General features: G+C 44.5%; 1 protein-coding gene across 3 annotated transcripts in view; it reads left to right on the forward strand.

The window, feature by feature from the left end:
* The window catches only part of SUZ12 (SUZ12 polycomb repressive complex 2 subunit), a 69,619-nt gene that overhangs the window by 25,351 nt on the left and 28,977 nt on the right, over positions 1-15,291 (forward strand). For all 3 annotated transcript variants that reach the window (XM_077970747.1, XM_015119017.3, XM_015119018.3), the window contains 2 exons: positions 7,189-7,238; positions 13,320-13,405. In XM_077970747.1, coding sequence (XP_077826873.1) covers positions 7,189-7,238; positions 13,320-13,405 — 136 coding nt within the window. The remainder of the gene's footprint in view (positions 1-7,188; positions 7,239-13,319; positions 13,406-15,291) is intronic.

Genomic DNA, 15,291 nt, shown 5'->3' on the forward strand with positions numbered 1-15,291 from the left:
AGACTGTATCAGGACTGTCAGATGTTTGTGCTTGGAATGCTGAAATTTGCATCTCAAAATTTCAAATTCTCTACCTGATTTCTTGTTATCGTGTGTCTTCCTGAGAAGATAGAGGGAACACATCACATTGACGAACTAAGTTTCTTATATCTTATTCTGGTCATCTATACTAGATTTTTTGTGGCCTAAAACCAAATAATCAGGCCGGGCGAGGTGGCTCAAGCCTGTAATCCCAGCACTTTGGGAGGCCGAGACGGGCGGATCACGAGGTCAGGAGATCGAGACCATCCTGGCTAACACAGTGAAACCCCGTCTCTACTAAAAATACAAAAACTTAGCCGGGCGAGGTGGCAGGCGCCTGTAGTCCCAGCTACTCGGGAGGCTGAGGCAGGAGAATGGCGTGAACCCGGGAGGCGGAGCTTGCAGTGAGCTGAGATCCGGCCACTGCACTCCAGCCTGGGTGACAGAGCGAGACTCCGTCTCAAAAAAAAAAAAAAAAAAAAAAAAAAAAAAAAAAAAAAAAAACCAAATAATCCTGACGTTTCTTTTCCTCCCGTTCATCTGGTCCAGCCTAACCAATTAAGATGTGGACAAAGTAGCCACAAGAGAGGGGAGGCTGGGCACGGTGGCTCAAGCCTGTAATCCCAGCACTTTGGGAGGCCGAGGCGGGTGGATCAGGAGATCGAGACCATCCTGGCTAACATGGTGAAACCCTGTCTGTACTAAAAATACAAAAAACTAGCTGGGCGTGGTGGCGGGCGCCTGTAGTCCCAGCTACACGGGAGGCTGAGGCAGGAGAATGGCGTGAACCCAGGAGACGGAGCTTGCAGTCAGCCGAGATCGCGCCACTGCACTCCAGCCTGGGCGACACAGCGAGACTCCGTCTCAAAAAAAAAAAAGAAGGGAGAGGGAAGGGAGAGAGAAAACTTTGCCCTTTTCCTTGAAAGAAACCACCTATGGAAGGAATCATTGGTACACTTTATTCTAGGTACATGTCAGAGTGTTTAATTTTTTATTTGAGACAGAGTCTCATTCTGTTGCCCAAGCTGGCGTGCAGTGATGCAATCTCAGCTCACTGCAACCTCCGACTCCCGGGTTCAAGCGATTCTCCTGCCTCAACCTCCTGAGTAGCTGGGATTACAGGTGCCCGCCTCCATGCCCGGCTAATTTTTGTGTTTTTAGGAGAGACAGGGTTTCACCATGTTGGTCAGATGGGTCTCGAACTCCTGACCTCGTGATTTGCCTGCCTCAGCCTCCCCAAAGTGCTGGGATTACAGGCGTGAGCCACTGCGCCCAGCCAGAGTGTTTCCTTTTAGGTGGGGAAGGGGAAATCATGCATAGCAAGTCACATTCCCAATGTTATATTTATTTATTTATTTATTTATTTTTTATTTTTTTTTTTGAGACAGAGTCTCACGCTGTTGCCCAGGCTGGAGTGCAGTGGCGCGATCTAGGCTCACTGCAAGCTCCGCCTCCCGGGTTCTCGCCATTCTCCTGCCTCAGCCTCCTGAGTAGCTGGGACTACAGGCGCCCGCCACCGCGCCCGGCTAATTTTTTGTATTTTTAGTAGAGACGGGGTTTCACCGTGGTCTCGATCTCCTGACCTTGTGATCCGCCCGCCTCGGCCTCCCAAAGTGCTGGGATTACAGGCTTGAGCCACCGCGCCCGGCCTATTTATTTATTTTTTAGACTTGGTCTTGTCACTCAGGCTAGAGTGCAGTGGCGTGATCTTGGCTCACTGCAGCCTCCACCTCCCAGGTTCAAGCTATTCTCCTGCCTCAGCCTCCTGAGTAACTGGGATTACACGTGGGTGTCACCATGCCAGGCTAATTTTTTGTATTTTTAGTAGAGACGAGGTTTCACCATGTTGGCCAGGCTGGTCTCCAACTCCTGACCTCAAGTGATCTCCCCACCTCCTTCCCAAAGTGCTGGGATTACAAACCATGCCCGGCCCCAAAGCTGCCTTTTAAAATTGGTTAATTGAAATTTAGAATTATTTCTCAAAAGTCTGGACGTGGTGGCTCACGCCTGTAATCCTGGTACGTTGGGAAGCCAAGGCAGGCAGATTGCCGGAGCTCAGGAGGTTGAGACCAACCTGGGCAATACAATGAAACCTCTCCTCTAAAAAACACAAAAAATTAACTGGCGTGGCAACGTATGCCTGAGTCCCAGCTATTCAGGAGGCTGAGACAGGAGAATGGCTTGAACCCCGGGAGGCAGAAGTTGCAGTAAGCCGAGATCACGCCATTGAACTCCAGCCTGGGTGACGGAACGAGACTTCGTCTCAAAAAAAAAAAAAAAACTTTCTCACAAAGAAACACTAGTATAATAATGGCTGGTTGGCTGGGCACAGTACTAATACCTGTAATCCTAGCACTGGGACGCCGAGGCGGGTCAGTAGTTCCAGACCAGCCTGGCCGACATAGTGAAACCTCATCTCTACTAAAAATAGGAAAATTAACCCAGCATGGTGGCGGGCACCTGTAATCCCAGGTACTCAGAAACTGAGGCAGGAGAGTTGCTTGAACCTAGGTGGCAGAGGTTGCGGTGAGCTGAGATCACGCCACTGCACTCCAGTCTGTGCGACAGTGAGACTCCGTCTCAAACGAAAAACAAAACAAAAAAAGCTGGTTATACATGCTATCCTTTGTAAGGTATAATGTACCATTTAAAACTGTCTCAAATCATCTGTGGTGAAAGATCATTTTGTTTATTTGTTTTCAATTTTCAGTGTGTTTTTAGTAGTATTCTCAATTTCTTGAGTTGTTGTAGAATGGTAACATTTTTCCTAGTGACCTCAGTTTGTAGACCACATTTTGAGTAACACTGATTTAAAATATACGCTGGGGTAAATAAATGTAAGATCTTTCTGGTATTTCATAGTTGGAGCTTACCCTCAGACTTCTCAGAAAAATAATGTAAATAATACTAATAGTACTGCAATGTAATGGGCCTTGATTCCAGACCTTTAAATATGTGTTACTCTAGGACATTATCTTATGAAAAAAAATTTGTTGGGTGACTTTCTGTAAGACACTGCTAGATGCTAGGGACACTAATAAAAAGATGTGTATGGAAAAATAGTGACTAAAAAGTGGTAAATAGGAGTGCTTGTAAAGGAATAAAGTGGTCATTTAGCTCTTGATTGGTTGGGTTTAGGGTCTTTGTAGAAGAGGGAGAGAGTATTTTGCTGGTTACTTTATTACTTTGTGCAAGCCTGACTGGGCACAGTGGCTCATGCCTATAATCTCAGCACTTTGGGAGGCTGAGGTGGGATGATCACTTGTGCCCAGGAGTTCATGACCAGCCTGGGCAACATAGCCAGACTCTGTCTCTAAAAGAAAAAAAAATTAATTGAATTAAAACCTTAAAAACAAACAAACAAAAAAAAACCTTAGGCCAGGCGCGCAGTGACTCACACCTGTAATCTCAGCACTTTGGGAGGCTGAGGCAGGTGGATCTATTGATCTCAGGAGTTTGAGACCAGCCTGGGCAATATGCATAACCCTGACTCCACAAACATGCAAAAATTAGCCAGGCGTGATGATGCATGCCTGTAGTCCCAGCTACTCTTGGAGACTGAGGTGGGAGGATCGTTTGAGCCTGGAAGTTGGAGGTTGCAGTGAGCCTAGATTGTGCCACTGCACACCAGTCTGGGTGACACAGTGAGACCCTGTCTGAAAGCAAAAACAAAATCTGAAGCCTCACACTGTGAGAGAAAATATCCTCATTTTATAGATAACAGACCACGGCGAATAAGTGGCACCAGAATTCAAACTTGGATTTTCTGACTCTTATAAATTCTATTTTATCTTTATATGTAAGGCTTTCATAGAACAAGAAATGGGAACCATTTCAGCAGTTAGACCAAAGATTTGGTATTTGGGGTCTCAGTAGATGTGCAGAAAGGAATGATAGATTAAAAAAAAAAAAAAAGATAGATTCTTAAGAAAGTTAATCTGGTCTTAGTATGTAGGTTTAATTGACGCAATGAAGAGTAGGATAGATTTGTTGTGACTAATGGATTATCTTCTAATGTGAGAATTGTAGTTCCTCTTTCACTGACGTTTTGACTTTTAGCTAATTCTGCTATAGTAAGGTAGTATTTATGGAACTTTTTCTAGGATAATGCTGTCTTTTTAGTAAAATGGCATGTAGAAATTACCTGATTCATGTAAAAATGTTTATAATATATGAATTGTTTATACAGAATAGGTTTTTAAGACTCCCATTGTATACATTTTTTTTTTTTTGAGACAGAGTCTCGCTGTGTTGCCCAGGCTGGAGTGCAGTGGCTCAATGTCGGTTCACTGCAACCCTCACCTCCTGGGTTCAAACGATTCTCCTGCCTCAGCCTCCCAAGTACCCGGGACTATACTAATTTTGTATTTTTAGTACAGGCGGGGTTTCACCGTGTTGGCCAGGATGGTCTTGATCTCCTGACCTCGTGATCCACCCGCCTCATCTCCCAAAGTACTAGGATTATAGGCATGAGTCACCATGCCTGGCTGATACTTAAGTTGTGGTGGTGGTTCTTAGTTTTTTTTTTTTGTTTTGTTTTTTTGTTTTGAGACGGAGTCTCGTTCTGTCGCCCAGGCTGGAGTGCGGTGGCGCGATCTGGGCTCACTGCTACCTCCACCCTCCAAGTTCAGTCAATTCTCCTGCCTCAGCCTCCTGAGTAGCTGGGATTACAGGCTCCTGCCACTGCGCCCGGCTAATTTTTTTTTGTATTTTTAGTAGAGACAGGGTTTCACCATCTTGGCCAAGCTGGTCTTGAACTCCTGATCTCATGATACACCCACCTCGGCCTCCCAAAGTGCTAGGATTATAGGCATGAGCCACCGCGCCCGGCTGTTCTAAAACTTCATATTTTTGCTTTCTCCCATCCAAGTACCAGCCAGGCCCAACCCTGCTTAGCTTCCGAGATTCAGCACGTTCAGGGTGGTATGCCATAGGCACCAGCCCTGTGCTTTCTAACTCTGCTTGGACCCATATAGTTCTACTCTTCCATAATAATTTTGTCTTCTACTGATAGCATACTTTTTTTTGTTTGTTTGTTTGTGTTTTTTGTTTTTGGTTTTTTTTTGAGATGGAGTCTTGCACTGTCGCCCAGGCTGGAGTGCAGTGATGCAGTCTCGGCTCACTGCAACCTCTGCCTCCTGAGCTCAAGTGATTCTCCTGTCTCAGTCTCCCGAGTAGCTGGGATTACGGGCGCATGCCACCATGCCTGCTAATATTTGTATTTTTAGTAGAGATTGGGTTTCACCGTGTTAGCCAGGATGGTCTTGATCTTCTGACCTCGTGATCCTCTTGCCTTGGCCTCCCAAAATGCTGGGATTACAATTGTGAGCCACTGCACCAGGCCCTCAGCATACTTTCTGTACTACTGTTCTAGAAATGCCCTTTAAAACCCCAACTCTGTAGGGTTTTTTTGGGTTTTTTGTTTGTTTTGTTTTGTTTTGTTTTTGAGACGGAGTCTCCCCCTGTCGCCCAAGCTGGAGTGCAATGGCGCAGTCTCGGGTCACTGTAATCTCTGCCTCCCAGGTTCAAGCGATTCTCCTGCCTCAGCCTCCCGAGTAGTTGAGACTACAGCCACGTGCCACCACGCCCAGCTAATTTTTGTATTTTTAGTAGAGATGGGGTTTCACCATACTGGCCAGGCTGGCCTTGAACTCCTGAGCTGGTAATCCCCTGCCTCGGCCTTCCAGAGTGCCGGGATTACAGACGTGAGCCACTGTGCCCAGCCCACCCTGTAGTTTTTTTAGCAGACCGTTTCATGGCCTATTTCACTAAGTAGATGGAGATAGCCCCCATCTTCCATGGAAATGTCTTACTTATTTGCCTCTTATTTCTCTATCTTAGAAAAAGGGGAGTCCAGCCGGGCTCAGTAGCTCACGCCTGTAATCCCAGCTACTTGGGAGGCTGAGGCAGGAGAATCGCTTGAACTCGGGAGGCGGAGGTTGCAGTGAGCTGAGATTGCGCCATTGCACTCCAACCTGAGCGAGAAGAGGGAAACTTCATCTCAAAAAAAAGAAAGAGAAGTCCTGGTCAAATTTACAAGGCTAACCTCTTCATAATATGTCCTTATTTCCAGTCATTACTTGCTCCTTAGTACTCTCTTGCTGCAGTGTCTTTCTGTAACTGTTCCCATGTGATTACAAAAATGCCTAGATTGTCACCATCATTTAAAAAATACATATATATATATACACACATACGCTCTTTACTAGTCTTTAGTGCCCATTAGTAAATGCCTTAAATAAGGGATCAGTACTGCTTTCATTTCCCCACCATCTGTTCTGTATAGCCCTCCATAATCTGGTGTCTATACAAGTCACACTATGGAAACTATGCTCAGGAAACTTATGAATGTCTCCTGATCAACAACTGTATTCTGTTTTGCAGTTTAAAGGTACTTCAAAAGCTTATTGATGCTTTTATTTATTTTATCCCATCCTTATAATTTTTTCTGTTGTTAATATTTGTGAAAATAGAAGGAGCACTAGTTCTAGTTCATGCTTTCTTTTACTTTTCCATAGCTTCTAAAACTAACAGTGAAAATGATATATTGAAACAGTAAATTATACATCTATATCAGATTTGTAATTGTGTATTTCATTGCTATTTGAAGTGTAAAGTAATGGTTCTATATCATTTTTATTGGGAAGGTTGAATTTCCATAGCTTCAGAATATTCAAATTTTTTTGCGTGGATTTAGCTACCCTTTTCAGAATTTCCTTTTGATGAAGTCATTGATTAAAACTTCATTAAAACAAAACAAAAAGAATTCCAAAAACCTTCCAAAATTCCTTTTTTAAAGGTGGGAAGGCATACCTGCTGTCGTTTTATAGGTAGAACACTAAAACACAGTAAATTACCTGGCCTCTAACTTGGTGGTCTGATTTTTTCTGCCTTGCTCTGGTGTTTTTGTGGTTTTATTTTTTGTGAGTTGTGAGCGGTTTTTTGATGCTTATGTTTTGTTAGGTGTATAGACACACTTTTGGATGTCATATTTCAGGGAAAGCATAGAGTCATGGGCCTGAATAACAATTGAGTACAAATATTTATAAATGAGCTGAAGTAACTTTGATTTCAATGTTATATTTTAAAGTCTAGGTTATTTTACTACAGAGCATTAAAATGATAAAATATTTTCCTTTTTTTTTTTTTTTTTTTTTTTTTTTTTAGCTTGTCAGCTCATTTGCAGCTTACATTTACTGGTTTCTTCCACAAAAATGGTATGTACTTAAAAGTAAATAAGTGGCATTTTAATAGCAAGATACCTTTGTGAATGTAAAAAAAAGTGGGGCTTCTGAGTGTAAATTTATAAAATTATGTTTAATGGAAAAAAAATGTTGATTCTGATGTTTTTGAGCTTTAAGTTATAAAGGCTAATGATGAAATTTTTTTTTTTCGGGAGGGACAGAGTCTTACTCTGTTGCCCAGGCTGGAGTGCAATGGTGTGATCTCGGCTCGCTGCAGCCTCCGCCTCCTGGGTTCAAGTGATTCTCCTGCGTCAGCCTCCCGAGTAGCTGGGATTACAGGCACACGCCCCATGCCTGGCTAATTTTTTGTATTTTTAGTAGAGACAGGGTCTCACCGTGCTGGCCAGGCTGGTCTTGAACTCCTGACCTCGTGATCCACCTGCCTTGGCCTCCCAAGGGGGTGCGAGCCACCACGCCTGGCTAATGATGATTTTAACAAATTTTCTTAGAACTTCAATAGGTAGCCGGGCGCGGTGGCTCACGCCTGTAATCCCAGCACTTTGGGAGGCCGAGGCGGGCGGATCACAAGGTCAGGAGATCGAGACCACGGTGAAACCCCGTCTCTACTAAAAATAAAAAAAATTAACCGGGTGCGGTTGTGGGCGCCTGTAGTCCCAGCTACTCGGGAGGCTGAGGCAGGAGAATGGCGTGAACCCGGGAGGCGGAGCTTGCAGTGAGCCGAGATCGCGCCACTGCACTCCAGCCTGGGCGACAGAGCGAGACTCCGTCTCAAAAAAAAAAAAAAAAAAAAAAAAAAAAGAACTTCCATAGGTAAAGAATCTCCTCAATAGAACCTTTTATGCATATTTTGAATTAATGATATTGCGTCATGTTTTAAAAAGACAGTAAAACAACTGAAATAACCTCTATTACCAATGGCATATATTAATATTTTAGATATTATGCAAAGGAAATTACATAGTATATTACTCCAGTAAAAGCTCAAAGCATGGTGGAAAGAATTAGAGTTGTTTTTTTTGTTTTGTTTGTGTTTTTGAGACAGAGTCTTGCTCTGTCGCCCAGACTGGAGTGCAGTGGCACCGTCTCGACTCACTGCAAGCTCCACCTCCCGGGTTCACACCATTCTCCTGCCTCAGCCTCTCGAGTAGCTGGGACTACAGGCACCCGCCACCACTCCCGGCTAATTTTTTGTATTTTTAGTAGAGATGGGGTTTCACCGTGTTAGTCAGGATGGTCTCGATTTCCTGACCTCGTGATCTGCCTGCCTTGGCCTCCCAAAGTGCTGGGATTACAGGCGTGAGCCACCGTGCCCGGCCTAGAGTTGTTTTAAAAATGGAAATAAACGGCCGGGTGCGGTGGCTCACGCCTGTAATCCCAGCATTTTGGGAGGCTGAGGTGGGTGTATCATGAGGTCAGGAGTTCAAGACCAGCCTGGCCAATATTGTGAAACCCCATCTCTACTAAAAATACAAAAATTAGCTGGGTGTGGTGGTGAGCGCCTGTAGTCCCAGCTACTTGGGAGACTTAGGCAGAAGAATCGCTTGAACTCGGGAGTCGGAGGTTGCAGTGAGCCGAGATTGCGTCACTGTACTCCAGCCGGGGTGACAGAGCCAGACTGTATCTCCAGAAAAAAAAAAAGAAAAAAAGGGAAAAATACTTATCAGCTTGTCCATCATAAGTCTGTGTATACTGTATATCTTTTTTTTATTATGCAGTGGAATAAAACCCTTATTAGAAACATGCCAGTTTGGTTATCTTGGTATTGTTTAGTAAGAAACAAAGATTGAAAATGAGGCCTGACATGGTGACTCATGTCTGTAATCTCAGCATTTTGGGAGGCTGAGGCGGGAAGATGACTTGAGGCCAGGAGTTCAAGACCAGCCTGGGCAACACAGACCCCATCTTGTACAAAAATTAGCCAGGTATAGTGGTATGTCCTGTAGTTCTAGGTACTTGGAAGTCCAAGGTGGCAGGGTTGCGTAAGCTCAGGAATTCAAGGTTACAGTGAGCTATGATTGCACAACTCTGCTCCAGGCTGGGCAACAGAGTGAGACCCTGTCTCCAAAAAGTCCCAAATATTAGGCTGGGCATGGTGGCTCACAGCTATAATGTCAACACCTTGGGAGGCTGAGATAGAAGAATTGCTTGAGGCTTGCCTGGGCAACACAGGGAGAACCTATCTATAAGAAGTAGAAAAAAGATTAACTGGGCACAGTGGCACATGCCTATAGTCCTAGCTGTTCTGTAGTCTCAGCTACTCAGGGGGCTGAGGTGGGAGGATTGTTTGAATCTTGGAGGTTGAGGCTGCAGTGAGCCAAGATCACACCACTGTACTCCAGTCTGACTGACAGAGCGAGACCCTATCTGAAAAAGACAAAAGACAACCTTGCCAATTGTCAGACTGCTCTTTTTTTTTTTTTTTTTTTTTTTGAGACGGAGTCTCGCTCTGTCGCCCAGGCTGGAGTGCAGTGGCGCGATCTCGGCTCACTGCAAGCTCCGCCTCCCGGGTTCACACCATTCTCCTGCCTCAGCCTCCCGAGTAGCTGGGACTACAGGCGCCCGCAACCTCGCCCGGCTAATTTTTTTGTATTTTTTTTAGTAGAGACGGGGTTTCACCGTGTTAGCCAGGATGGTCTCGATCTCCTGACCTCGTGATCCACCCGTCTCGGCCTCCCAAAGTGCTGGGATTACAGGCTTGAGCCACCGCGCCCAGCCGTCAGACTGCTCTTATATAACCATTTTTAAATGACACTCTGGGTTTTGTGGTTTTTTTTTTTGAAACAGGGTTTTGCTCATGTCGCCCAGGCTGGAGTGCAGTGGTGTGATCAACTCCTGGGCTCAAGTGATCCTCCTGCCTCAGCCTCCTGAGCAGCTAGAACTACAAGCGTCCCCACCATGCCTGGCTAATTAAAAAAAGTTTTTTTTTTTGTTAAGATGGAATCTCACTACATTTCTCAGGCTGGTCTCAAACTCCTGGGCTCAAGTGCTTCTCTCACCTCAGTCTCCCAAAGTGCTGGGATTATGGGTGTGAGCCACTGAGACTGGCCTTAGGGTTTTTGTGTAAGAAATTTGAAATCTCATATTTGTATTAGCAGCTAATGTAATTTCTAGTTTTTACCTTAGATCTGGTCTATTTTTTATATAGAAGTAACCTGGGTAGCATTACTGTTTTTGATTTCCTTCAATTATTTGTAATGGTGTGCTTGTAGTCCTTATTTCTTTTTTTTTTTTTTTTTTTTTTTGAGACGGAGTCTCACGCTGTTGCCCAGGCTGGAGTGCAGTGGCGCGATCTCGGCTCACTGCAAGCTCCGCCTCCCGGGTTCCCGCCATTCTCCTGCCTCAGCCTCCTGAGTAGCTGGGACTACAGGCGCCCGCCACCGCGCCCGGCTAATTTTTTGTATTTTTAGTGGAGACGGGGTTTCACTGTGGTCTCGATCTCCTGACCTTGTGATCCGCCCGCCTCGGCCTCCCAAAGTGCTGGGATTACAGGCTTGAGCCACCGCGCCCGGCCAGTCCTTATTTCTAGTCATCGTATTTTGTTTTCTGTGGTGCTTCTGACACGTCTAGACTTTAATTCTTCAGAAGCTTATAATTTTAATTTAATTTTATACATTCATTAGCCCTTTGTTCTCAGGGACCTGTGTAGAACACATAGTTTACCCATCACTGAAATTTTTGGAAAGTAGTCAGATTAAGCTTTTTTCCTATCTACATGACAAAATATATAAAGTTCAAAGATTGCTCAGTTTTACTTTGTTTTTATTTTTCTTGATATTGATGTAAATAAGATAGTGAACTGTGTCAATATCTCTGTTTCCAGAAAATAATTCCTCTGTCACTCAGGCTGGAGTGCAGTGGTTTGATCTCAGATCACTGCAGCCTCTGCCTCCAGGTTCAAGTGATTCTCATGCCTCAGCCTCCCAAGTATCTGGGATTATAGGCGGGTGCCACCACACTAGCTAATTTTTTTTTTTTTTTTCTGAGACAAAGTTTCGCTTTTGTTGCCCAGGCTGGAGTGCAGTGGCACGATCTTAGCTCACCACAACCTCCACCTCCCAGTTCAAGCAATTCTCTTGCCTCGGCCAGGCGCGGTGGCTCACGCCTGTAATCCCAGCACTTTGGGAGGCCGAGACGGGCGGATCACGAGGTCAGGAGATCTAGACCATCCTGGCTAACACGGTGAAACTCCGTCTCTACTAAAAATACAAAAAAAAATCAGCCAGGTGCGGTGGCGGACGCCTGTAGTCCCAGCTACTTGAGAGGCTGAGGCAGGAGAATGGTGTGAACCCGGGAGGCAGAGCTTGCAGTGAGCCCAGATTGCGCCACTGCACTCCAGCCTGGGCAACAGAGCGAGACTCCATCTCAAAAAAAAAAAAAAAAAAAAAATTCTCTTGCCTCAGTCTCCAGAGTAGCTGGTGTTACAGGCATGCACCACCATGCCTGACTAATTTTTTGTATTTTTAGTAGAGATGGGGTTTCTCCATGTTGGTCAGGCTGATCTCGAACTCCCAACCTCAGGTGATTTGCACGCCTCGGCCTCCCAAAGTGCTGGGATTACAATAGGCATGAGCCACCGAACCCGGCCCCTAATTTTTATATGTTTAATAGAGACAGGATTTCATTTCAGCATGTTGGCCAGTCTCGTCTCAAACTCCTGGCCTTAAGTGATTCGCCCACCTCGGCCACCTGGGATTACAGGTGTGAGCCACCACACCCGGCCCTCCTGCAACTAGTTTCATTTATGCTTTCTGCCAAGAAGCTTTAACTGTATTTGTCAAAATTACATTTGACTAGCAGTGTATTATCATAAATGTTCAATCTTCAAGCCGGCCCAGTTCCATGTGCCTGTAGTCTCAGCTACTTAGGCGGCTAAAATGGGAGGATCACTTGAGCCCAGAAGTTTGAGACCATACTGGGCAACATAACCAGACCCTTGTCTGAAAAACAAACAAACAAAGATATTAAATCTTCAAATGAGAAATATTCAGTAAATATGGCCAGATGTGGTGGCTCACACCTGTTAATCCCAGCACTTTGGGAGGCCAAGGCGGGTGGATCACTTGAGGTCAGGAGTTCAAGACCAGCCTAGCCAACATGGTGAAACCCCATCTGTACTAAAAATTTAAAAAATCAGCTGGATGTGGTGGTGCACACCTGTAGTCCCAGCTGCTCAGGAGACTGAGGTGGGAGGATCACTTTAACCTGGGAGACAGAGGTTTCATTGAGCCAAGATCGCCCTACTGCACTCCAGCCTGGGTGACAGCGAGTCTGTCTCAAAAAGAAAAAAGGAATTAGGAGATACATGTGTATGTGTGTGTGTATGTGTGTATATATATACACACACATATATATAAACATAGAAATGTATAGATGTTTTTTTAGAGACAGGATCTCACTGTTTCACCCAGACTAGAGGGCAGTGACAGGGTCATAGCTCACTGCAGCCTCGAACTCCTTGGCTCAAGAGATCCTTCCACCTAGCCTCTGAAGTAGCTAGGACTACAGGCACATGCCACCCATCATCACACCCAGCTAATTTTTTGACATTTTGTAGAGACGAGGTCTCTGTATTGCTCAGGCCAGTCTTGAACTCTTGGCCTCAAGTGATATTCTTGCCTTGGCCTCCCAAAGTGTTGGGATTACAGGCATGAGCCATTATGCCTGACCAGTGAATATTTTTTATACTTACAGCCTGGGCATGGTGGCTCACGCCTGTAATCCCAGGTACTCAGGAGGCTAACGTGCTGATGTGTGAGGATCACTTGATCCCAGGAGCTTGTGATTGCAGTGAGCTGTGATTGTGCCACTGCACTGTACCTTGGGTAACAGAGCAAAACCTATATCTAACGGAAAAAAAATTACAGCATATAGGACAATAACTATATTTGTCTTGTGAACGGTTTATTTAGACTATATATAAAGGCTTTTAAAGAGTTCGCTGTAAGTTTAGAAGTGATTTGAGGAAAAAAGAATGAGTGAACTTTTGAGAAGTATTATGGGAAATCTGTTTTAAATTCCCTGACTTACTAACAAAATGAGTACTGTGTTTATATATTTTTAAAATATATTTTAAAATGCTGATTTTCTATTTAGATAAGCCATCACAAAACTCAGAAAATGAACAAAATTCTGTTACCCTAGAAGTCCTGCTTGTGAAAGTTTGCCACAAAAAAAGAAAGGTAATGTCAATGTCAGTAAAATGATATTGGTAGATTAAATGGAATAATTTGCTTAATTGGACATCTTTATGCATATATATTGTATTTTAAAGCTGAGTTTTAAATTTTGAAAGCTTAAGAAATATGTTGATGGCCTAATTATAAAACTGATAACCTCTTTTGCCAACTCGCATATCTGTGTAGTTTTTCTAGTCTTTTAATAAATGTCTACAACACTTTCTCTTTTTTTTTTTTTTTTTTGAGACGGAGTCTCGCCCTGTCACCCAGGCTGGAGTGCAGTGGCCAGATCTCAGCTCACTGCAAGCTCTGCCTCCCGGGTTTATGCCATTCTCCCGCCTCAGCCTCCCGAGTAACTGGGACTACAGGCGCCCGCCACCACGCCTGGCTAGTTTTTTGTATTTTTTTTTTTTTTTTTTTTTAGTAGAGACGGGGTTTCACCGTGTTAGCCAGGATGGTCTCGATCTCCTGACCTCGTGATCCGCCCGTCTCGGCCTCCCAAAGTGCTGGGATTACAGGCTTGAGCCACTGCGCCCGGCCAACACTATAGGAGTCTGGAAATGGAGAAACTGTTTTAGCATTTGGCATAAATTTAGTTGCCTTTCTACCATTTCAGTCTCAGCGTATTTCTTAGCTATTTGTACACATTGATATTTTAGATAAGGGCTAAGAGAGAGTTTTTTCCCACAAGATTATCCTTTTTAACACTGCTCTCAGGCAAAGAAATTTTGTTGTCAGTGTTATTATCCATTCGCTTATTAATACATTGCTTCAAATTTTTATAAGGTGAAGTTATTTCACCATAGAAACAAGTGTTATGATGTTTCCTGGTCAATGGATCAAAGCCAACAGATCTACCTTTAGTTGCCTCAAGTCCCTGAGTGTTTCAAGAGGAGTGGGAACTGGTCTGGGTCCAGGGTCCCAGTACTGATATTCTTCCAAGACCATAGGCCATAAGGGCCTCAAACATTGGGAGGGAGTAGACTAAGGCGCTTCGGAGGCAGCAGTGGAACTTTATTTTTAAAAGTTTATGTAAAGGCCGGTTGCGGTAGCTCATACCTATAATCCCAGCACTTTGGGAGGTAGAAGTGGGCAGATTGCTTGAACCCAGGAGTTCAAGCATCCTGGGCAACATGGCAAAACCTTGTCTCTACCAAAAATACAAAAATGAGCTAGGCATGATGGCGTGTGCCTGTAGTCCCAGCTACTCGGGAGGATTGCTTGAGCCCAGCAAGTCGAGGCTACAGTGAGCCATGATTGCACCACTGAGCTCCAGCCTGCGTGACAGAGTGAAACTGTCTCAAGAAAAAAAATATATATGTAAAGTTAGGAACTGTCACTCCTTGCCAGGTGTGGTGGCTCACACCTGTAATCCCAGCATCCAGGAGGCCAAGGCGGGCGAATCACGAGGTCAGGAGATCGAGTGGCTAACACGGTGAAACCCAGTCTCTACTAAAAATACAAAAAATTAGCTGGGTTTGGTGATGGGCACCTGTAGTCCCAGCTACTTGGGAGGCTGAGGCAGGAGAATGGGGTGAACCCTGGAGGCGGAGCTTTCAGTGAGCCGAGTTCGCACCACTGCACTCTAGCGTTTGTTTGTTTGTTTGTTTGTTTGTTTGTTTTTTGAGACTCTGTCTCAAAAAAAAAAAAAGGGAAATATCACTCCTTACTCCTACCTAACGTCCATACACATTACAACAAGTGATGATATGAAAATCCAAGATACATTACTTAGAATAAGATACGAATATAAATACAGTCATTCTTATGTTCAAAAAAAGTATCGGGGTAAACATTTTCCTGGAAGAATGTACACAGCCAACTGCTAGTATTAGTTATCTCCGGAGTGTAAGACCTGGGGGTGGGTGAGATTTCAAAGTTTTCACTTT

The sequence above is a fragment of the Macaca mulatta genome, chromosome 16 (assembly GCF_049350105.2).
Source record: "Macaca mulatta isolate MMU2019108-1 chromosome 16, T2T-MMU8v2.0, whole genome shotgun sequence".
Lineage (NCBI taxonomy): Eukaryota > Metazoa > Chordata > Mammalia > Primates > Cercopithecidae > Macaca > Macaca mulatta.